General features: G+C 40.1%; 1 protein-coding gene and 1 long non-coding RNA gene across 21 annotated transcripts in view; one reads left to right on the top strand and one right to left on the bottom strand.

Moving 5' to 3' along the window:
* The window catches only part of LOC145511796 (uncharacterized), a 136805-nt gene that overhangs the window by 40033 nt on the left and 73869 nt on the right, over positions 1-22903 (top strand). The gene's annotated exons all lie outside the window — the stretch shown is intronic.
* The window catches only part of GDA (guanine deaminase), a 104917-nt gene continuing 102965 nt past the window's right edge, over positions 20952-22903 (bottom strand). For 9 of the 17 annotated variants that reach the window (XM_081505432.1, XM_081505352.1, XM_081505424.1 and 6 more), the window contains one exon: positions 20952-21888. In XM_081505432.1, coding sequence (XP_081361558.1) covers positions 21848-21888 — 41 coding nt within the window. In that variant the 3' untranslated portion in view covers positions 20952-21847. Of the gene's footprint in view, positions 21889-22849; positions 22878-22903 lie in introns of all 17 variants that reach the window. The other 8 variants (XM_081505369.1, XM_081505360.1, XM_081505406.1 and 5 more) reach the window with 2 other exon arrangements.

Genomic DNA, 22903 nt, shown 5'->3' with positions numbered 1-22903 from the left:
GACTGAATCCACACTGCTCATGATGGTAACCCTGATAATGTATCCTTATACGGGCTTTTCCCCCTTCCCTGTCTTACATTCACACTCCCACTTCCTTCACTCCTGCTTCCTGGGATCACCTTTCAATAAACTGCTTACACCCATGTGCTTTCCTTAGGCTGTTTCTAGGGAAAACCCTAACTAAACAGACATCATGATGAGCCTGGTTTTTGCAGATTCAGATGATGTTCTATTAAAAGTGTATTATGCAAGGAGTAGGAATGTAGGGAACATTTCTCATAGAGCTGGGCTTTTTTAGTTTTAGTTTTTATTTTTTTTTTGGTCACAAAAAATAGATTTAGGAATTCCTAAAAGTATGATGCTTCCTCCAAATTGATGTGCATGACTCAGAAGACTCTGAGTTTGGTTTCATGGATGTTAGCAGTTTTCAGCCATGAGTCTTTCCCACCTGCAGAGCTGACGTTGAAATGTTGTTGGTGACAAAATTTACCACAAGACTCTAAGGGCATCTGCCCTGTCAAGTGGGCCCTTGGCCAGCATTGTCTCACCAGCCTGCTTGCAATGAATTTTGACCAGAAATAAGAAATAATCAAACTCTTAATGAAAAGTGTCTAAAGAAAGACACTAGCCGTTTCTTGGCTCTTTCCTTAAGCCATGATAAAATATTCCTTTGATTCAGTCAAGCCATGGATATTCTCTTGTATCCTTGGTACTGTAGGTTTTTGTTGTTGTTGTTGTTCAGTCACTAAATCATGTCCCATGCTTTTTGCAGGCCCATGGGCTGCAGCATGCCAGAATACTCTGTCCTCCACTGTCTCCCAGAGTTTGCTCAAATTCGTGTCCTTTGAGTCAGTGATGCTATCTAACCATCTCATCCTCTGCCACCCTCTTCTCCTCCTGCCCTCCATCTTTCCCAGCATGAGAATCTTTCTAATGAGTTGGCTCCTTGCATGAAGTGGCCAAAGCATTGGAGCTTCAGCAGCGGTCCTTCCTATGAATACTCAGGGTTGATTTCCTTTAGGATTGCCTGGTTTGAGCTCCTTGCTCTCCAAGAGACTCTCAAGAGTCTTCTCCAGCACCACAATTCTAAAGCATCAATTCTTTGGCACTCAGCCTTCTTTATGGACCAACTTTCACATCCATACACAATTTGGCCTCTATAAAATATTACTGAATGTTAAGACTTCCAGTGAAAGCTGTCAGAAAATCATATTAAGATATCCACGTCTTCCCTATTGATAAGCCTGAATACATTGAATAGATGAACCAAATAGTTTCTGACAGGCTGTTGCCGAAGATTGTATTCACTAAGTTGACTTGAAATCAGTTGTTTGGAGTGCAGAAAGTATTTTCTCATAAAAACAGCAGTTATTCCTAAGGTAATGCACTCATTGAGGTTCAGTTCAGTTCAGTCTCTCAGTTGTGTCCAACTCTTTGCGACCCCATGGACTGCAGCCTGCCAGGCTTCCCTATCCATCACCAACTCCTGAAGCTTACTCAAACTCATGTCCGTTGAGTCGGTGATGCCATCCAACCATCTCACCCTCTGTTGTCTCCTTCTCCTTCTGCCTTCAATCTTTCTTAGCATCAAGTTAGCTGGGGCTTTTCAAGTTTTAACACTGCTAGTTCTACATCCTGAGAACACCCTCAGCCCTGGAAAACCAAGACAGCTGGTTATTCTACTTATTTCTGATGGTTATATTTCCAGATTAGCACCCAGAAGCCTGTTTAACCCTTGGTTCAGTTGAAATTTAGTCCTGATCCTGGAGGAGTTCTGAATAATGGGTGAGATAAGGTAATGTGCTATGGTGTGTCTGAGAATTTCAGAGCTGATCAAGGAAAAGCCAGGACCAGGACAGTGCTGGAAAGTATGCTTGTTGGGCACCTCTAGAACAGGGCTATGTGAGAAAGGATATCCCTCACAGCAGGAGATCTTCCAGAGATGCTATCCAGGGCCACCACCCAGAGGGGAAGAGGGCCAGAGAACTCTCAGGGGAGAGGGGAGTTGGAGAAGGGACTCTGTGTCAAGACAGCATCACTCAGAAGTAAGGCAGGCATCTCTGAGTCAGAGAGCTCTGAAGGGCAGCAGAGACGAAGACCTTTTAGAGTCTTTTATAGCTGTGGGTTTTGTCTTCTATATGGCCAGCAATTGTTTGGTGCAGTTTCATGAGAGATGAAAAGCAGCCTCTAGATTGGAAAAATATGCTTAGTTGGGATATATATTGTTGTTGTTCAGTCACTAAGTCATGTCCAATTCTTTGCAACTCCATGGAGTGTAGTATGCCAGGCTTCCCTGTCCTTTACTATCTCTAGAAGTTTGCTCAAATTCAAGTCCATTGAGTTTGTGATGCTATTTAGCTATCTCATCCTCTGCCACCCTCTTCTACTTTTGCCTTCAGTCTTTCCCAGCATCAAGATCTTTTCCAGTGAGTCAACTCTTTGCATCAGGTGGCCACAGTATTGGAGCTTCAGGTTCAGCAAATTTTGTTGTTCAGTGGCTAAGTCATGTTCATCTCTTTGCTATCCCATGGACTGCATCATGCCAGACTTCCCTGTCCTTCACCATCTCCTGGAGTTTGTTCAAACTCTGTTGAGTTGATAATGCCATCCAGCCATCTCATCCTCTGTCATCCTCTTCTCCTGCCTTCAGTCTTTCCCAGCATCAGGGTCTTTTTCATTGAGTCAGCTCTTCACATCAGGTGGCCAAAGTATTGGAGCTTCAGCATCAGTCCTTCCAATGAATATTAAGGGTTGATTTCCTTTAGAATTGACTCGTTTGATCTCCTTGCTGTCCAAGGGACTCTCAGGAGTATTCTCTGGTACCACAGTTCTAAAGCATCAATTCTTCAGTGCTCAGACTTCTTTATGGTCCAAATCTCACATCCATATATAACTACTGGAAAAACCATAGCTATGACTATATGGACCTTTGTTGGCAAAGTGATGCTTTTTAATACGCTGTGTAGGTTTGTCATAGCTTTTCTTCCAAAGGCAAGCATCTTTTAATTTGATGGCTGCAGTCACCATCTGCAGTGATTTTGGAGCCCAAGAAGATAAAGTCTATTACTGTTTCCATTTTTTCCCCATCTATTTGCCATGAAGCGATGGGACCAGATGCCATGATCTTAATTTTTTTAATGTTGAGTTTTAAGCCAGCCTTTTCATTCTCTTTCACTTTCATCAAGAGGCTCCTTGGTTCAACTTTGCTTTCTGCCATTAGATACAGTGGTATCATCTGCATATCTAAGGTCGTTGATATTTCTCCAGGCAGTCTTGATGCCAGCTTGTGATTCATCCATTCATTCATCATTCATTCATTCATGATGTACTCTGTATATAAATAAGCAGAATGACAATATACAGCCTTGACGTACTTCTTTCCCAATTTTGAATCAGTCCATTGTTCCATGTCTGGTTTTAAACTGTTGCTTCTTGACTTGCATACAGGTTTCTTAGGAAGCAAGTAAGGTGGTCTGATATTTCCATCACTTTAAGAATTTTCCACAGTTTCTTATGATCCACACAGTCAAAGGCTTTAGCGTAGTCAATGAAGCAGAAGTAGATGTTTTTGTGGAATTCTCTTGCTTTTTCTGTGACTCAACAGATGTTGGCAATTTGATCTCTGGTTCCTCTGTCTTTTCTAAATCCGGCTTGTACATCTGGAGGTTCTTGGTTCACATACTGTTGAAACCCTAGCTTGAAGGATTTTGAGCATTACCTTGCAAGCATGTGAAATGAATGAGATTGTGCAGTAGTTTGAATATTCTTTGGCATTTCCCTTCTTTGAGATTGGAATGAAAACTAACCTTTTCCAGTTCTGTGGCCACCGCTGAGTTTTCCAAATTTGCTGACATATTGAGCACAGCACTTTAATGGCATCATCTTTTAAGTTTTTAAATAGCTCAGCTGGAATTCTATCATCTCCACTAGCTTTGTTGGAAGTAATGCTCTAAGGCCCACTTAACTTCATACTCCAGGTTGTCTGGCTCTATGTGAGTGATCACACCATCATGGTTTTCCAGTTCACTAAGACCTTTTTTTGTACAGATCTTTTGTGTATTCTTGCCACCTCTTCTTAATCTCTTCTGCTTCTGTTAAGTCTTTACCATTTCTTATCCTTTATTGTGCCCATCTTTGTGTGAAATGTTCCCTTGGTATCTCTAATTTTCTTGAAGAGATCTCTAGTCTTTCTCAGTTTGTTGTTTTCCTCTATTTCTTTGCATTGATCACTTAGGAAGGCTTTTTATCTCTCCTTGCTATTCTTTGAAACTCTGCATTCCATTGGGTATATCTTTCCCTTTCTCCTTTGCCTTTTGCTTCTCTTCTTTTCTCAGCTATTTGTAAGGCCTCCTCAGACAACCATTTTGCCTCCTCGCATTTCTTTTTCTTAGGATGGTTTTGGTCACCACCTCCTATACAATTTTATGAACTTCTGTCCATAGTTCTCAGGTACTCTGTCTTTCAGATCTAATCCCTTGAATCTATTTGTCACTTCTACCATAAAATCATAAAGGATTTGGTTTAGGTCATACCTGAATGGCCTAGTTGTTTTCCCTACTTTCTTCAACTTAAGTCTGAATTTTGCAATAAGGAGCTCATGAGCTAAGCCACAGTCAGCTCCAGGTCTTGTTTTTGCTGACTGTACAGAGCTTCTCCATCTCTAGTTGCAAAGAATATATTCATCAGATTTCAGTATTGCCCATGTTTAGAGTCATCTCTTGTGTTGTTGGAAGAGGGTATTTATGATAACCGGTATCTTCTCTTGTCAAAACTCTGTTAGCCTTTGCCCTGCTTCATTTTGCACTCCAATGCCAAACTTTCCTATAACTCCAGGTATCTCTTGACTTCCTACTTTTGCATTCCAGCCACCTATGATGGAAAGGACATCTTTTTTGTTGTTGTTGTTAGTTCTAGGAGGTCTTGTAGGTCTTGATAGAACTGTTCAACTTCAGCTTCTTCAACATTAGTGGTTGGGGCATAGACTTGGATTACTATAATGTTGAATAGTTTGCCTTGGAAATGAACCAAGATCATTCTGTCATTTTTGAGATTGCAGTCAAGTACTTCATTTCAGACTCCTTTGTTGAATATTCCAATGAATATTCAGAGTTGATTTCCTTTAAGATTGACTGGTTTGATCTCCTTGCAGGCCAAGGGACTCTCAAGAGTCTTCTCCAGCACCTCGATTCAAAGGCTTCAGTTCTTTGGCATGCAACCTTCTTTATGGTCCAACTCTCATATCCATACATGATTAGTGGAAAAACCATAGCTTTGACTATATGGACCTTTGTTGGCAAAGTGATAGCTGTGCTTTTTAATATGCTCTCTAGGTTGGTCAAGGCTTTCCTTCCAAGGAGCAAGCATCTTTTAATTTGATGGCTGCAGTCACTGTCTGCAGTGATTTTGGAGCCCAAGAAGTATACATGCATCCAAGTTCTTTTCCCATTTAGGTTCTTGCTTCTGCTGTCTGCCCCCTGGTGGATGAGGCTGTCTAAGAGGCTTGTGCAGGCTCCCTAGTGGGAGGTTCTGGTTCCTTCCCTCTAGTGGATGGAGCTGGATCTTGTCCCTCTGGTAGGCAGGGCCATGACAAAGGTTGTGTTTACCAGGCAGCTGTGTGCTCAGAAAGACTTTAAGCAGCCTGTCTGCAGTTGGGTAAGCTGTGTTCTCCTCCTGTTGGTTGTTTAGCCTGAGGTGTCCCAGCACTGGAGCCTACAGGCTGTTGGGTGGGGAGGTCTGGATGAGAAAATGGTGGCCTTCAGGAGGGCTTAATCCAACGAAATACTTCTCAGAACTGTCCCCACCAGTGTCTTTGTACCCACAGTGAGCCACAGCCACTCCCCACCTCTGCAGGAGACCCTCCAAAACTAGCAGGTATGTCTGGCCCAGGCTCTTATGAGGTCACTGCTTTTTCCCCCTGGATCCTGGTGTGCATGAGACCTTCTGTTGCTGTCCAGGAGTGGAGTTTCTGTTTCCCCCAATCCTGTGGAAGTCCTGCAGTCAAACCCTCCTGGCTTTCAAAGCCAGATTCTCTTGCGTCTCCTCCTCCCATTGCCAGACCATCAGGTTGGAGAACCTGACATAGGACTCAGAATTTTTACTCCCATGGGAGAATTTCCGTGGTACAATTCTTTTCCAGTTTGTAGGTTGTCTGCCCAGCAGGTTTGGGAATTTGATTGTAATGTGATTGCCCCCCTCCTGCCATCTCATTGTGGCTTCTTTGTCTTCAGATGTTGAATATCTGTTTTCGTAGGTTCCAGTGTTTCTTTTTATCAGTGGTTTTCAGCAGTTAGTTGTGATTTGGTGTTTTTAGAAGAAGAGGTGAGCTCACATCCTTCTACTCCAGCATCTTGTCTCCATCCTTAGTTGGCCTATATTTAAAGCAACTGGATGTATAAATATTTGAGTTTGGTGATGGTGGACTTTGGGCTAATAGACTTTAAGCTGCTGTGAAGAAGTAAACTTAGGGACAGTATGCAGAGCTCACCTTTGGTCCATTTGTATCACTCATGCATTCAGATTTCTGACCATGGATGTCAGCACACACGTCATTCCTGCTACAGCTCTGACAGTGAGAATAAGAACTGTACTGGGCAGATGACCTTCTGCCTCAACCTCTATGCACTTCTGTTCATCCTTTTTTAAACACCAGTAAGTATTGTCTCTCATGACCTTGGAAGAAAGATCTAACATAAAATGGAAGGAAATGGTAGTTGCAGGGTGGAGAGTAAAATTACCGGCAGATCAGGAATTCTGGGGCTTGGGAAAGAAAGAGCTGAGGCAGTGCATCTGATGTGAGGAACAAAAACATTGCTCTGGGAGATAAGAACTATAATGGGACCTGTAGTCCGTACTTGCCTACACTGTCGAGAGAACTATTGTAGGCAGTTTTCACTTTATCCAGACTGTCATCACAGTCAACCCCCTGTTTTATTTGCAGGAATCTCCCATTCATTGTGGTGTACCCCAGCTTCAGTGAGGAAACTCAGGATGAAGTCTTCTGACTTATGCCCTTTAGAGAGGAAGGAGCACATGACATGACCTGGCCCATCAGATGCCCAGGAACCCAGCAGAAGGGCAGTTAGAATCATTCAGCTTGCTGGCATTCCACAATGGCAACAGCACCCAGTGGTGTTCAGCATTGGCAGTGTCCACTGAAAGTGGTGTCATCAGGGCCCTGAACAGACCGTTCCTATTTGATTGTGGCTCCAGCCAGTGAGACTCACATTGGATAATGCCTGATTCTCAGCCTGATTCTTCACGATGAGTTTTTAAACAGCTACCCTTAAATTAGCCCAGGTCAGCCTCTGTTGTTTATAACAGAGAATCCTGATCAATACCAATGACATAGCCTCTTTTTGATCGAGAAGTTGTAAATGTCTACATCTCTAGGCAAACCCACATCTGTCCTCAAAGCCTTAAAACATAGATCAGGTGCATTTCTTTTTTTTCCCTTAAAGCCAAATCCTTTCTAAGGTAATCAAGTCTCTAAATAATAATGAGCAGTTTTCATTACAATAAGTAAATAGTATATAGTTGTCTCTTGTATCCAAAGGTATTGGTTCTAAGATCCCCACAGATACCAAAACTGTGGATGCTCAAGTCCCTTATATAAAATGGCCAGTACAGGTGGCACCTTCTATCTCTGGGGTTCCATATCCTCGATACAAAGGCCTGACTATATGTAGCAACCTATTATCTCCATGGACAGAAAAAAAAATGTGAATTAGCAAATGTGAGAACATTTTTATTGACCTTAAGATATAGTAATTTTAGGAAAGCAGATAGTTGACATTGTTTTCAGTTATTGTCACAGCAAGGTGCCTGTGAAACTCTTGTAACTGGACTGAGTGGCCCCATTAATGACACTTGAGATATATGCAAAGCTTGTCATACACTTTAAAATTCACAAAGGCCTGTCAGTTTAATATGCTTTATTCATTTTCTCGGTTGAACACTGGTTATATCCCAGTTGAATAAAGCATCTGATGTACTCCAATTTGCATTTTTGCACACAACATTCTTGCCAATTCTACCTCATTCACATCACTGTGATTGTCAGTTTCTCACATAGGAGGCCATTAGTCACATTCATTATCAGCTAAATAATTTGACCCAAATGACAATAATAAATCATGCCCAACTTAGACAATTGAAATATCAGTATTTTTAACTATGACTTGCTTAGCTTGGGCAAAAGACCCTTGGTCTTAGCTATCCTAACTGTTCCTTCCTCCCAGGGAACATAATATCGGACACGTTAGGAAGTGTCATTCTGCACTGTCTTTGTTAAATTAGTATGTGTGGATGATTATGTATATCTGATTTAGTAATAGAATGTGGATTTGTGTATGATCTCTAATGAACAGCTTATATGTGATCATCAAAACAAAAATCTACAGAAACGTGTGTCAGTAACAAGCCAAAGAGAGACCGTGAAATTTTGGATCAATTTGAAGCCCAAATCAAGAGTGTTCACTGTTGCCTGCCAGCAATTCAAATAGTATAGAAGTATATGAAGTATAATTTAGTAACTAACCTGTCTGCCCTCCAATCTTCCTTCTTGAAGTAAGCAAATATTCACAGCATGTGTGTGTATGTATGTATATACATATATATGTGTGCATGTGTGTGTATATATACAGGAAATGGCAACCCACTCCAGTGTTCTTGCCTGGAGAATTCCGTGGACAGAAGAGCCTGGAGGGCTACAGTCCATGCAAAAGAGTCAGACATGACTTGGCGACTAAACAACATAAGCTGCGGGGCTGAGGGAACCCTGTGGGAAGCAGCCCAGCCTGGGATGTGGGTCTGCACTGTCAGGGGCTCCTAGCCATGGCACCTCAGCCTGAGTCAAGAGCTAGAGAAAAGAACTGATGCCCAGTTGTTGGGAAAGCTGTGTTCCTTGTAGTTCCTCTCAGAATGTACTCCAGCGCCCTCTACCAATGAAACTTAATATTGTGTCAACTGCCAAAGGAAGAATGTTTCAAGTGTCAGTTGCATTTTCACAGATTAGGCAACAAAGGATGAATTTGAGGTTGACAGGCAATAAATTGATAACTGCCATATCTGTACATACTACTCTGCCAATTTGAATTGTTTATTGGACTGTTAAAAAAAAAATCCCCAAATAGAATGGCTTAAAACAACCACTGTTTGATTTTCTCTCATGAGTCTGTGGGTTAATAAAGCTTAGCTGGGGAGTTCTCCTTTTCCATGTGGATGGCATCTGGGACTGACTGTGGTCATCTGGAGGCTCTCTTGGGCTAGAATAGCCAAGGTGGTTTGCTTACATGTATGGCATTAACTGGGATGCTGGAAAAATTGTCTCTCTCTCTCCTGTCTCCATGTAATCTCAGGACTTCATCTCTATGTGGTCATTCCAAATTATTTCCTTAATAAATTTCTTCAGCCATACTTCTTAAATTGTGGCTTAGAGCTCCCCCAAAGCACAAAAGCAGAAGTTTCCAGGCTTCCTAAGGCTTAGGCCCAGAACCAGCACAGCATCACTTGTACTGCATTCTGCTGATCAAAGTAAGACAAAGGTCTAGCCCAGACTAGACCTTTACAGTATATAAGAGGCATGAATACTGGGGGGCATAGTTCATTAACATCCACCTTTGGACACTAGCTTGGCCACCTGATTTTTTTTTCTATAAACAGGATTAATATTGCCTGACTCTCAATTACAATCACTTTTGATGTATCATCACCTAATAATGTTGCAAAGATGAAATAAGGCATGGGAAGCTCTCTGGTGAGTGCCTGCTCAGGAAGAAAGGAAGCAGGCTTATCAATTTGAAGATGGTACAAAACTGGTATGCATGTAAATTCTGGTTCTAAAGACTAATAAGTTGAAAAGATGAACTGACTCTAACACCATGCAGTTCAGTAGGGGTTAAGGAAAAGTCCAGTAGTTGGATCTGAAACTACAGTGGAAAAAACATGGATGATAAGAGGACATAGGACCTAACAGCAGTATGAAAGAGAATGAAAAGTTTAGGTAGATAATAAAGCTCTGTATGCATCTACAGTATCATGTAGTCTAATACCAAAAGTAGATTAAAGTCTAGTATCTAAAATTTTTTTTCAAAAAGTCCTTAAATATTAGTGGAATATTAATAGGCATCTTATGGAGAAAAATGACTGGAAGATGGTTCTGTGGCCTAAAAGTTTCATAAATAATGTGTAACACAAAGGTAAACAAAATTATTAGGTCACAGAATCACCTTCTAACCATGTTGAAGAACTCAAAATCAGTAATGTGCTATTATAAATAGTGAATCTTTAGGGGAAGGGGGACATGGATAAAGGGTGTGGTATTTCTCAAGTTTATTTGGCCACAGAAAATTTTTTTTTCCTGAGGCATCTCCCAGGACCTGTATTCTGAGAGAACATACTTTGAGGAACATTGGTCCAGAATGAAGGATTTGATATTTGTATCTTTCTTTGCTGGCCACTCAAGTTTAAAAACCTACCTTTAATTTATGGCAACATATTTAAAGGGGGTAATGGACTATCTGGATATTGTTCAGGGAGAGGAGATCTTTTTTTTTTTTTTTAACTTGGTATTTTGTATTGGGGTATAGCTGATTAATGGGCTTCCCTGGTAGCTCAGAGGGTAAAGAATCCGCCTGCATTGCAGGAGACCTGGGTTTGATTCCTGGGTTGGGAAATTTCCCTGGAGAAGGGATAGGCTACCCACTCCAGTATTATTGGGCTTTCCTGGTGTCTCAGACGGTAAAGAATCCACCTGAAATGCAGGAAACCTGGGTTCGATCCCAGGGTTGGGAAGATCCCCTGGAGGAGGGCATGGCAACCCACTCCATCCTTGCCTGGAGAATCCCCATGGACAGAGGAGCCTGGCGGGGTACAGTCCATGGGGTTGCAAAGAGTCAGACACGACTGAGCGACTAAGCACAGCACATAGCTGATTAACAATGATGTGATGGTTTCAGGTAAAGAGTGGAGGACTCAGCCATATATATACATGAATCCATTCTTCCCCAGAGAGAGGTGGTCTTGATGATGAAAAGATGAAGAACAGCGAAATGTAGAATACTGACGATGCTTCATCTGGAGAAGAAAAGTGCTTCAGGGGGACATAGTAGATATCTTCAAATATGTGAAGATTGTCACATGCAGATGTTTTTGTAAGGGTTAACAATTGAAAGGGTTAACGGGTAGGAAGGCCAGAGGTCCCCAAGCAGCAGGAGGAAATAAACTGCAAGGGGTAGACTTTTTTTTTTTTCCTTGAAATTTTATGTAGAGAAGAAAAAAAAAAGTCTTCATAGTTTATTTCCTCGTACCACTTGGGGACCTCTGGCCTTTCTACCTGTCAACCCTCTCACAATGGGATGGGGTAGGCCAAGCGGTTGCAAGGTTTTCCCTGTTTAAGAAAGGATTTTCCAACTTGGAGGTCCAAGAGTGGAAAGAGCTTTGAGATGTAGTCTTGAGCTCCCCATCACTCTCAGGGCTTACACAAAGTTGTATCTCCATGGTTGGAGATGTTAAAGATAAGGGATTCAGGCTTCAGCTAGCTGGCCAAACAAGGTAATCTTTAAAGTTTCCTTCCAAATCTGAGATTCTGAGACTTGACTCTTAACATCCTTCTTGGGACCATTATAAGCACCATTATCCATTTCCCTGATGATGATTTCATTTGACTATCTAGCTCTGGTAGAGGGGTTGATGCCTTTAACTGGTAATTGGTTTGCGTAAGCCAGAACAAATCTTATGGTTTGAATCATGCATCTAAAATAACTGACCAAACTCTAAGCAGTGTTGGTGAATTTTATTATGGTGAATGTGTAAAACAGTTTGTACTGCATTCCTACTTCTGATCCAGCTTTAGTATGCCCATGGAAATTCATTATTTTGCAGTATTTCCACAAGTAAGATTCCTTTCTGATGGACAAATCTTTGCCTTTTATCTTCTAAGTACTGAATTGATTCCACAAGCCATTTTGGATATATTTTTTTTCCTTATGAAATTGCCTTTTTTAAGGACAGTAACTAAATTACATTGATTTCTATCAAGAATGTAATTTTATGTGTGGTCTATTATAGAGTCTGGGTTCAACCTAAGAGATTATTTATTAATTTCCTTGTACAGTAAAAAAATTCCAACTTCCTGCTAGAAAAATAATACTCTAAATTTTCTTGTCTTGTTTTATTCTTTTATTAAAATTATGAATTTATATTTTTCTGGATATCAAGATAAAATTAATTTAGCCTCTTTTTCCCTCTGCAACTTGACCCTTTTGGAGGGAGACCTTTGTTTCATAGAGCAAACTGTTCAAGTTTTGGCCACTAGGTGGTGCCCTGGTTAAACATTTTCTCCATCTTCCTGGATCACTTGCAGTCTCAACTTGTACTTGAACAAGACCAATTTGTACCTTGTACCAAGAGGCCAGTTTCATTAATCGTATATATTCTTGTATTCTGGCAAGTTACTCGGGTTTTTTTGGCTCTCTCCCATGTATACATGTTGTTGAACATTTTGTTTGATTTTCTCCTGTTAATCTGTCTTGCAATATGCTCAGTCTCTCAGTCTTGTCTGACCCTTTATGGACCCCGTGGACTGTAGCCCTCCAGGCTTCTCTGTCCCTGGGATTTTTCAGGTAATGTTGAAACAGGGCAGCATTTCCTGCTTCAGAGGATCTTCCTGACCAAGGGATGGAACCCACGTCTCACGCGTCTCCTGCATTGGCAGACGAGTTCTTTAGCACTGTGTCACCTGTCTCATGTCAATTTACTTCTTAGACCAGCCAGAAAACCTCGAAGGCTAGAGGAAAGTTTATTTCTTCCTGACAAAGTGCACACTGTTTGCTATTGTTATTATTGTTATTATCTCAATCTTGGTTTTACTTGTCACTTTTAAAAGAAATGTAGTAGGAGAGGAAGTCAGGAAAACCTGTTCCTCCTCAAAGTGGGAAGTACATCTAGTTGGGGTATCCTACGTCTGGAAGACTGGTGCTGTCCTATCAAAGACTGCAGAGTCCACTCCATAAGTCACTTCTTTGTTCCCTCCTCTTGTAAACCTTAGAGACATTCAGCTACTGTCGGCATGTAACTGAGAAGCAGGCAGGAGGTGGCAGCTATTTTAAGCGCAGAAGATTATTCATAAGTATTTAGTGGAAACATAAAGAATATTAAAAGGGTAATCAGATCAACTAATTGTGGTAACAGAAGCTTGTTTTACCTCACTGGTGAAGACTTTTAACTCTTAACTTGTTGTCAGAAGGGCATAAGGAACCCCTGACACCTCTCACCCCTCCACTCCCATAGTAGCCTTAAGTAATGTTTGCCGGGATAACAGCTGCCTGAGAAGGAATTTTAAAATTCCATTTTAATATGGCAGACAAGTCTTTATTCAAGAGTTGTGTGATTATCAAAAATAAATAAATAAAGCCAAATAGGATTTAATAGAATAAATTTAATGAATTTTATGGGACCCATGGCAAGTACACACAGGCACACAGGCCCTTTGGGAGCCTCAACTGAGGGTGAAAAGAAGTTATCAAGAGGCCAACATAGCTGCTCTCCTCCGGGGCCACATAGTCTCTTGTCTTCGCTTCTCTGCACAGGTCTGCCCTGTGTACTTCTCTCTACAGACTGAACATCTGGCTCACTGATGGCTCTACACAGCCACTCCCAAGTGGAAATATATACTCAGCCTCTGAAAATAATCTAGTATAAACCCACTTGGTTTATTTAGGTCTTGAAGTATAATTCTAGGAGCTTCCCTTGTGGCTCAGCTGGTAAAGAATCCACGTGCAACGCAGGAGACCTGGGTTCGAGACCTGCAATTCTAGGAAGAAATCTTTGGATCTAGCTTGAGTCAAATACAAATACTTGGCCAACTGTCTGTGATGGTGGGGAGGGGAGTCACAGGAGAGCATCCTGTGTGGAGGAAATGACTGTCACCTTTTGTGAGGGACAGTTCAGCAATGTCCACCTGCTGGCAGGAGAGCTTGTGCAATTTTTTTTCATAAGTGAAGACTTTTGACTACATAAAATTTAGAAATATTTAAATAGCAAAGAATATCTTAAGCAAAATAAGGGCTAAGAAAAGTTACAAAAGAAACAAACAGTTGCAAAATGTCAACTCCCCTAAAATAACCAAAAAATTCAGGATTAAATTAATAAAAATATTACTTAGTTTAGCTGGGGGTGTTGTTATTTAGGTCTTTTGTTTTTTTGGGGGGGGGAGGTTTGCACTGTTTTTGAAACCAATGAAAACTTGATATAAATATTAAGTAACTTTTATAGATTTCTAATAAAACCTCATACATTTAGAAATGATCTTTATTGTTTCAAATGTCTTCATCCAGTCATGTCAAATCTCCCTCAATTATGATTTAGTATAGTGGACTTTTTATTTCAATCAAAATGAAATACTTACACCTTCTGATTCTAGACAATATAAATAAATAATTTTTATTTATCTAGAAATAAAACTGAAGTGAGAATAATGTATTCGTAAGAATTATATTTAAACCATCTGTATTTGGAAAATACTGTTTTAGGCAATAAGAACAAATATAGTATTAACTAAATAACAGCACTTAAAAGGTAAATCAAAATTATTTTCTCAAAGAGACCTGGATTTGATCCCAGGGTTGGAAAGATCCCTGGAGGAGGGCATGGCAACCCACTCCAGTCTTCTTGCCTGGAGAATCCCCATGGACAGAGGAGCCTGGTGGGGTGTAGCCCATGGGGTTGCAAAGAGTCAGACACGACTGAGTGACGAAGCACAGCAGAGCATGGTAGTTCTATTAGTTTTCTGAGGAACCTCCTTACAGTTTTCTGTAAGGAAAACTCACAGTGGCTGCACCAATTCCCATTTCCACCAACAGTGTAGGAGGATTCCGTTTTCTCTACACCCTCTCCAGCATTTGCTATTTGTAGACTTTTTGATGATGGCCATTCTGACTGGTATGAGGTGATACATCATTGTACTTTTGATTTGCATTTCTCTAATAATTAGTGATGTTGAGCATCTTTGCATGTGCTTTTTGGTGATGTATATATCTTCTTTGGAGAAATATCTGTTTAGGTCTTGTGCCTATTTTTTGACTGGGTTATTTGTTTTTTTAAATTGAGATGCATGAGCTGTTTGTATATTTTGGAAATTAATCCCTGTCGGTCACATCATTTGCAAATATTTTCTCCCATTCAGTGGGTTGTCTTTTCATTTTGTTTATGGTTTTCTTTGCTGTGCAAAAGCTTTACAGTTTAATTAGTTTCTATTTTTTAATTATTTTCATTACTCTATGAGGTAGATTCAAAAAAGATATTGCTGCAATATTTATGTTAAAGAGTGTTTTGCCTATGTTTTCCTCTAACAGTTTTCTAGTATCTGGTCTTACATTTAGGTCTTTAATCCATTTTGAGCTTATTTTTGTGTCTGATGTTACAGAAGGTTCTAACTTCAATCTTTCTTTCTATAGCTGTCCAGTTTTCCCAGCAATACTTACTGAAGAGACTGTCTTGTCTTCATTCTGTACTTTTGCCTCCTTTGTCATTGATTAATTTACCATAGGGTTCCGCAGGTTTATTTCTGGGCTTTCTGTCCTGTTTTATTGATTTCTGTTTTTTGTGCCAGTACCATACTGTTTTCTTTCTTTCTTTTTCTTTCTTCCTTTCCTTTCTTTCCTTCCTTCCTTTCTCTCTCTCTCTCTCTCTTTCTCTGTACTGGGTCTTAGTCATGGCATACGGAAGCTTCAGTCTTCACTGTGACATAGACGTTCTTTAGTTGCAACATGTGGGATCTTTAGTTGGGGCATTTAAACTCTTAGTTGCAGCATGTGGGATCTAGTTGCCTAAATAAGAATCAAATTTGAGCCCCCGGAACTGGAAGGGAGTCTTAGCCACTGGACCACCAGGGAAGTCCTACCAAACTGCTTTTATTACTGTAGCTTTGTAGCATAGTTTGAAGTCAGGGAGCCCAATTCCTTCAGCTCTGTTTTTCTTTGATTTCTTTCATCAGCATCTTACAGTATTCAGAAGACAGGTCTTTTGATTCCTTAGGGAGATGTATTCCTAAATACTCTTTTTTTCTCTCCCTCTTCTGCTTCTGGGACCCCTATAATGAAAATGTTGGTGTGTTTGATGTTGTTTCGGAGGTCCCTTAAACTGTTTTCATTCCTTTTCAGTCCTTTTTTTCTTTATTCTGTTCCACAGCAGTGATTTCCATTACTGTCTTCCAGCTTACTGATCCTTTCTTCTGCCTCATTTATTCTGCTATTGATTGCTTCAAGTGTATTTGTCACTTCAGTTATTGTATTCTTCAACTCTGGTTGTTCTTTATATTTTCTCTTTGTTAAAAAAACTTCTTGTAACTTCTTGCTATGTGCTTCAATTCTTTTCCTGAGTTTTTGATTGTCTTTACAATCCAAAGTAATGAGTTCTTTACTGTGAACTCTTTCCCAGGTAGATTGCCTATTTGCACTTTACTTAGTTGTTTTAGGGTTTTATCTTGTTCCTTCATCTGAAACATATTCCTTTGCCATCTCTTTTGTTCAAATTTCTATTTGTGCTTTATGTGTCTAGTAGCTTAGTTATGTTTCTTGACCTTGGGGAAGTGGCTTTCTGTAAGGGATGTCCTATGTGTCCCTCCCAGAAGTGCAGTCTCCTCTCATCACCCAAAGGCCAGGGACCAGGGTCTCAGGGTAGGTTCTGATGTGTTTGTGCACTCAGTTCTGCAGGCTGCAGGATCATAGTTTTCTTGCTTCTGGTATCTGCCCCTTAGTGGGTGAGGCTGGTCTAGGGGCTTGTGCAGGCTTCCCAGTGGGAGGGGCTGATGCCCACCCACTGGTGGGTGGAGCTCAATCTGGCCCTTTGGTGTGCAGGGCCATGTCAAGGGGCATGTCTAGAGGTGAGTGTGGGCTCAAGAAGTCTTTAGGCAGCCTGTCTGCTATGGGTCTATGTTCCTGCCCTGATGGTTCTTTGGCACCTGATGGTTCAGGTGCCCCAGCCCTGGAGCCTACAAGCCACTGGGTGAGGGCAGGTTTGGGTGCTAATGATGCAAGCAATATGTCTGCCTCCCGGAAGAGTTCAAGTAGGTGTACATTCACCAGTATTTCCACCACCAGGCTTTATGACCCCAGACAGATCCACAGTCACCCTCCTCCCAACTCCACAAGAGGCCCTCCAAGACCAGCAGATAAGTCTGGCCTAGGCTCCTAGGAAGTCAGCTGCTTTTGCTCTGTGTGCTGGTGTGCACGAGACCTTGTGTGCACCCTCTAGAAGTGGAGCCTCTGTTTCCCACCATCCCCCACCCCGTCCTGTGGAGCTCCTACAATCAAGCCCCACTGGCCTTCAAAGCCAGATCCACTGAGGGCTCCTCCATCCAATGCCAGACCCCTAGACTGGGGAGCCTGATGTGGATCTCAGAGCTCTCAGCTCTGTGGGAGAATTTCTGTGATGTAATTAGTCTCTAGTTTGTGGGTCACCACCCAGGTAGTATGGGATTTAATTACATTGCAAAGTACACCCCTCCTATTGTCTTGTGTGGTTTCATCTTTATGTCTTTGGATGTAGAGTATTTTTTGTGGTAGATTCTAGTCATATGAAATATCAACTATGCTTAAATCAAAGGGAATACTAATCTGAATCTAAAGGGATGAACATTATAGCTCAGCTTAATTTTTAAAAACCTATGTATGGTGACTGTTATAGGATAGAAGATACATGTTGGCCCACAGCTAAATATTCTATTTTTTTCTACAGATTATGATAGTTCTTTTTTTTATTGAGATAGTATTGGTTTATAGTGTTATATGTTTCATGTGTACAGCATTATATTTCTACCTCTGTATACAGCATGCTCACCACAAAATTTTAGTTTCCATACATCACCATACAGTTGACCCCCTTCAATCTCTTAAAATTCATGTTAAAAGGAGAAAAACATTGTAAAATGAATCTCACTTCTATCAGACTGACAGAATTCGCAACAACAGAAACATAAACACAAAACCTCATTTATTTTTGTTTGAAGCAGAAAGATCACTTAGCACAGGGACAATAAACAAATCATATCAATACTGAGGGACAATGTGCCCATGAATACATACATGCATATATTCCTAAGAGCAGCGATCAGAAGTTTAATGCAATGTAAGGTAGTCTTCAATTTTAAGAAAATGCTTTCTGGCAGACTTTTGAGTAGGAAGTGAATAGGTAAGTCAATACCATATATCATCTATGGTTCAAGTCACTTGAATCCTGCAGACTGTGGAAACCATCTTGGGATTTACATTTAGTGTCATGAATGGCCTGTTCAACTTTTGCATTTCACTCAGTTTGGACCAGATTTACAAATTAACCCCTCATCTCTTGATCTCTCACACTCAGGACTGTAGGAGGGGAAGGAAGGAGGGGCTGAGAGTGAAAACATGCAGGAGACCAATGCCAGGGTTTCTAACATGTGTCTGTTCATTTCTGCACTTCTTCCCATGCTTGACAGACATTAAAGTGTCAGGGTCCAAAGTCATACCTACAGTGGCTACATAGATCTGAAACTGCAAAGAAAAAAACCTTAAAAATTTATAGTCCACCAATTTGAAAACTACTTCAAGACACTGCTCATGACACATTTTTTAGTCTACCTTTTAATAACTCAGAACGCTTTTTAAAAACAAACAAACAAACATGTGATTGCTTGCATCATCACCTCTGTCCGGTAGGCTACAGGAGCATCCAGCTCTGAATATCTTCCGTGAATAGCAAGGACAGGGTAGAATTGATACAATGGGCCCTCTACCTGGCTTTTAAAGCTTTCCATATGCCTGGCTCTGAGGTGAAAAAATGAAAAACAGGAGGAGTCTGGAAGGGAGTAAAGATTTAAAATTCTTTGCTGGATCTCACAGCCATTGTTTCCCTGCTGAGATCTCAGTGGTAGCTGCAGACAGGGCTATTCAAGGCCACACCTCACATCAACTAAGTATAACAGGGGTGTTTCCCATCAACTTCCTTCCTTGACCATGCAGAATCCTCACAGAAATAAAATGAGATCCAGTGGGGTTCAATGATCATAATATTAATTTAGAAAGACCTCCTTCTAGCATGAAGGAAGCTTATTCCAAGATATTCTCTTGGATTCTAAAACCTTCAGCAATTAGAAGAAGCTGGGCTAATAAATAAGGAGACAGAGTTTCCTCGGTCTCAGTTTATAATTACAAGGACAACCTTTCCTGTTCTAATCCTACATGTTACTCTCTTTTTGCAAATTAAATTTACGTTGGCTAATTAGTCTCCTTTTGTGTTCTGGTTGCAAAAATATTTTTAAATGTATGATAGTCTCTACTATCGAATACATTTTTACCTGTTAAAGTATATTCTATTAAAAATCTCATGAAACCCCAGGCAAATAGTGCAGAGTAGGGTGAGGGGGCTGTGAAGATGTTTTAATCCTTCCTTTGCTGTCTGAGAGCAAAATATTCAAAATAAAGTGACAAATAGAATTGACTTGGAATACTGCCTCTCTGCAATTCAAAAGTCAACCCACATTGAGCAAAGGCAACGTTTCAAAGTGCAGAACATCTGGGCATGTGTATGCCTAATGCCTGCATTACCACAAAAAGCATATGCAACATTCAGCAATACTGTACTTGGGGAAGTAAAACACATAAGTGATGCAGGGAGCTCAAATTTTAACACATTCTATTTTTACTAGAAAAGAAATTCAGGTCCTAATATATTATCAGGGCTAAATTTAACATTTGACAGGCTAGTATATGGCCGTTTTTCCTGCTTCTGATGCTACACTTACATTTACTGCACATGAGACCTAAATCTAAATGAAAACTGATGTTCAGCATCAAAACATACATCCTTAGGGAAGATAAAAGTGCAGGATCCTTCCAAGGCTAAGAACAGCTTCTGCCGATTAGCTGATCTTGCACGTCATCCAAATTCCTTTGCCCACTCATGTGGGTTAGACACTAGGATAACCCAGTTCCTTTGGCAGGGATTGGGGAGATAGAGCAGGAAACACCTGCCAGCACTAGAGAGAAATGGAATGAAATTTGGTGGGGCAGCTTTGACATGGCTCTGTAGCTAGAATTCTGGAAATACAGAGACTGAGACTGGAAACTGGGTTTTTACTGAGTTAATACCTCACAACACCAACTCTATAAAACCAAAATTTGTTCTGTCTTTACATGTAGTGTATACACAAGTCTGGAAGTGTTTCCCCAGGGGTGAGGGGCCGGAGACTGAGCAAATGACTACTGAATTAGCATAACTGTATAAGAATAAAATTTATAGTACCAGAGAAGAAATTTCCTTCTTCATTCTGTAGATATGGAGTTAGCGATATTACGTATAGTTCTCTACTATGAGGTGATAATAAGGAGTCAGCTCTAAGCCCTAGGTATGAGTGATATCATATATTAAGAAAATCTCCTTTTTCTTGTTGGTTTATGGGGTTTGGAGTTAAATGAGAAAAATATAGCATTTAAATAACATTCATATCAATATCTCTTAGGGATTTTATCATAAAGTCATAATTTGTTTTTAATTCTAGGTTATAGGAAAGCACATTATATTAGGAAGCATAAAAACACTATTTGTTTACTGTTTCTAGATATCTAGTACAGATTAAGTCCTATTAATATAAACATTAGTGGGACATCTAAATGTTTTTCATCATCCTAGAATTCTAACGTCTTGAAAATAATTAGGAATTAAAAAGGCAAGATAAAATTGAAAATAGAGTAATTTCAATATGCAGGGTTTAAAGATTTTTAATAATATTTATCTAATAGGATTTGTCCTTCATTTTAAAGTTCTAACAGATTGACATGAGGATGAAATTCCCAACAACTATGGAATGGTTCTTTGGGAGGACAGGTCATCACAATGAAACCCTTCCTTCTAGTATTGACACCTCCTGGATGCCTAGAACTTGCCCCAATTTATGAAGACACCAATCTACACAAGAGTGCAGTATAGAATTTGTTTATTTTCTGATAAAACTGAAGCAATAATAGCATCACACAGTTATACTCTAAGGTATTTTAAAGTACACAGAAGTACAGCTATTTATGCTATGTAGTTACGTGAATAATATTCCCAAGAGACGTTAAATCTTTAATACCCAACTTCTGTCAAACACTTAGAAGCGAAGAACTATGTTAAGAAAGCATGTGGCATTCAACTTCTGACATTTCATCCCGTGAGAAGACAAAGCACAACAATAACACGTCTCTGAAATGCAAATGCCGTTAAGTGCAAATTTCCAGAGCACTAGGTCAATCTAGAAACACATTTTAAAATTCAACAGATCACTTTTTAAGTTAGTATGCTCAGTATATAATTTTCAAACACAATCCCAAGTGATTTTCCACTCAGTATATAATTTTCAAACACAATCCCAAGTGATTTTCCAATGTTTTTCGTAGTCTTTTTCTCCCTTGTAAAAATATACTCACTGGTTCATTTTCTGTTTTCCAATTTTCACATTTACTAGCTGAAACTATCTAACCTTATAGGAATATCCTTTTTTCTCCACATTTCCAAATGTGAAATAGATTGAAATAGATTTTATTTAAATCGCATAATAAGAACATCACCAGTAATAACATTCCCCTATGTTTGAGCTTTAAAGTAAACCTTAAACAGTTCTAAAAGGAGAAATTTTTAATCCTCCAAACCAGAGCTGAGAATTAGCACAATTTCCTTCAAATGATTTGTCAATTGACTTCCTAACTCCACCTGGGCACAAGAAGATACAGAACTGCGTTACCCCAGGAAAACTTGCAGACGCTGAGGGTCTTACACTGAGCTCGAAAAGGGAACCACCTGCTTTCCACCCACATACACCTCCTCAATATTTCGGTCATCTCCTGAAAGAAACATAAAGGAATCCTTGTTTATAACCTGAACAGGGAGATATGATCAATAGAAAATGCAGCATCTAATCTGAGGATTAGAGCCTGAAATACATGCCTAAAGCAGAATTCACGTAAAGTTGAATTGACCCTCCATCACTGTCCTTTTAGCTAGAATGAGTGGTTTCCATTTCCAGCCCCAGTTGTAAAAGAAATACTCATTTTTACGCCCCAGAATAATACTCAGCATGGTGAGATGAAGGGCTTGAAAGAGTTGAGCTTCACAAGAAATACCACCTGTGTCTTTCCCACTCCAAATTAACTCAGAACTCAAAGGTCACTCAATGGAGTGAGAGGAAGAATAGAATCTTCTATACTATTTACTTCTCTTTCTCTCTCAGTGAATAGAATTGAATGTGAATATGGTAAAAAAAAAAAAAAAAAAAAAAAAAAAGGCTTCCCTGGTGGCTCAGTGGCAAAGAATCCACCTGCCAATGCAATGGGTTTGATTTCTGGGTGGGGAAGATCCCCTGGAGAAGGAAATGGCAACCCACTCCAGTATTCTTGTCTGGGAAATCCCATGGACAGAGGAACCTGGTGGCCTACATTCCATGGGGTCACAAAAAAGTTGGACATGACTTAGCAACTAAACAACAACATGTTAAAAAAGCATGCATGGAAAGACTCCACCACACACTTATCACAAACACAATGTGGTAGGGCAGACTGAGGGGTCACAACAAGTGTAGGAGGAAGTATAGGATGATCTTGTCTTACCTGCCGTTCCTCAAGTTTAGGGTTTAACACTATGTTCTCAAAGAGCATGTTCATTTCAAATAGTGCCTTTAAATATTGTACCATAAATGGGCTCAGTGCTAAGGAATGCTAAAAACAATAGTAAGTCTAAGCAAATGATCACACATAATGCTTAACATATGGTACAATATATGCAGAGAGCATACCAAGAGACAACAAAAGATTTTATTTAGCATAGAGACATATATACCTACCTAGATATAGGAACTTCTGGATAACAGCCTAAAATGAAAAATAAAGATAATAAT

The sequence above is a fragment of the Giraffa tippelskirchi genome, chromosome 1 (assembly GCF_054371585.1).
Source record: "Giraffa tippelskirchi isolate mGirTip1 chromosome 1, T2T-mGirTip1v1.2.pri, whole genome shotgun sequence".
Taxonomy (NCBI): Eukaryota; Metazoa; Chordata; class Mammalia; order Artiodactyla; family Giraffidae; genus Giraffa; species Giraffa tippelskirchi.
Note: the sequence above shows the minus strand (reverse complement) of the source record. Positions and strands in the feature narration are given on the sequence as shown.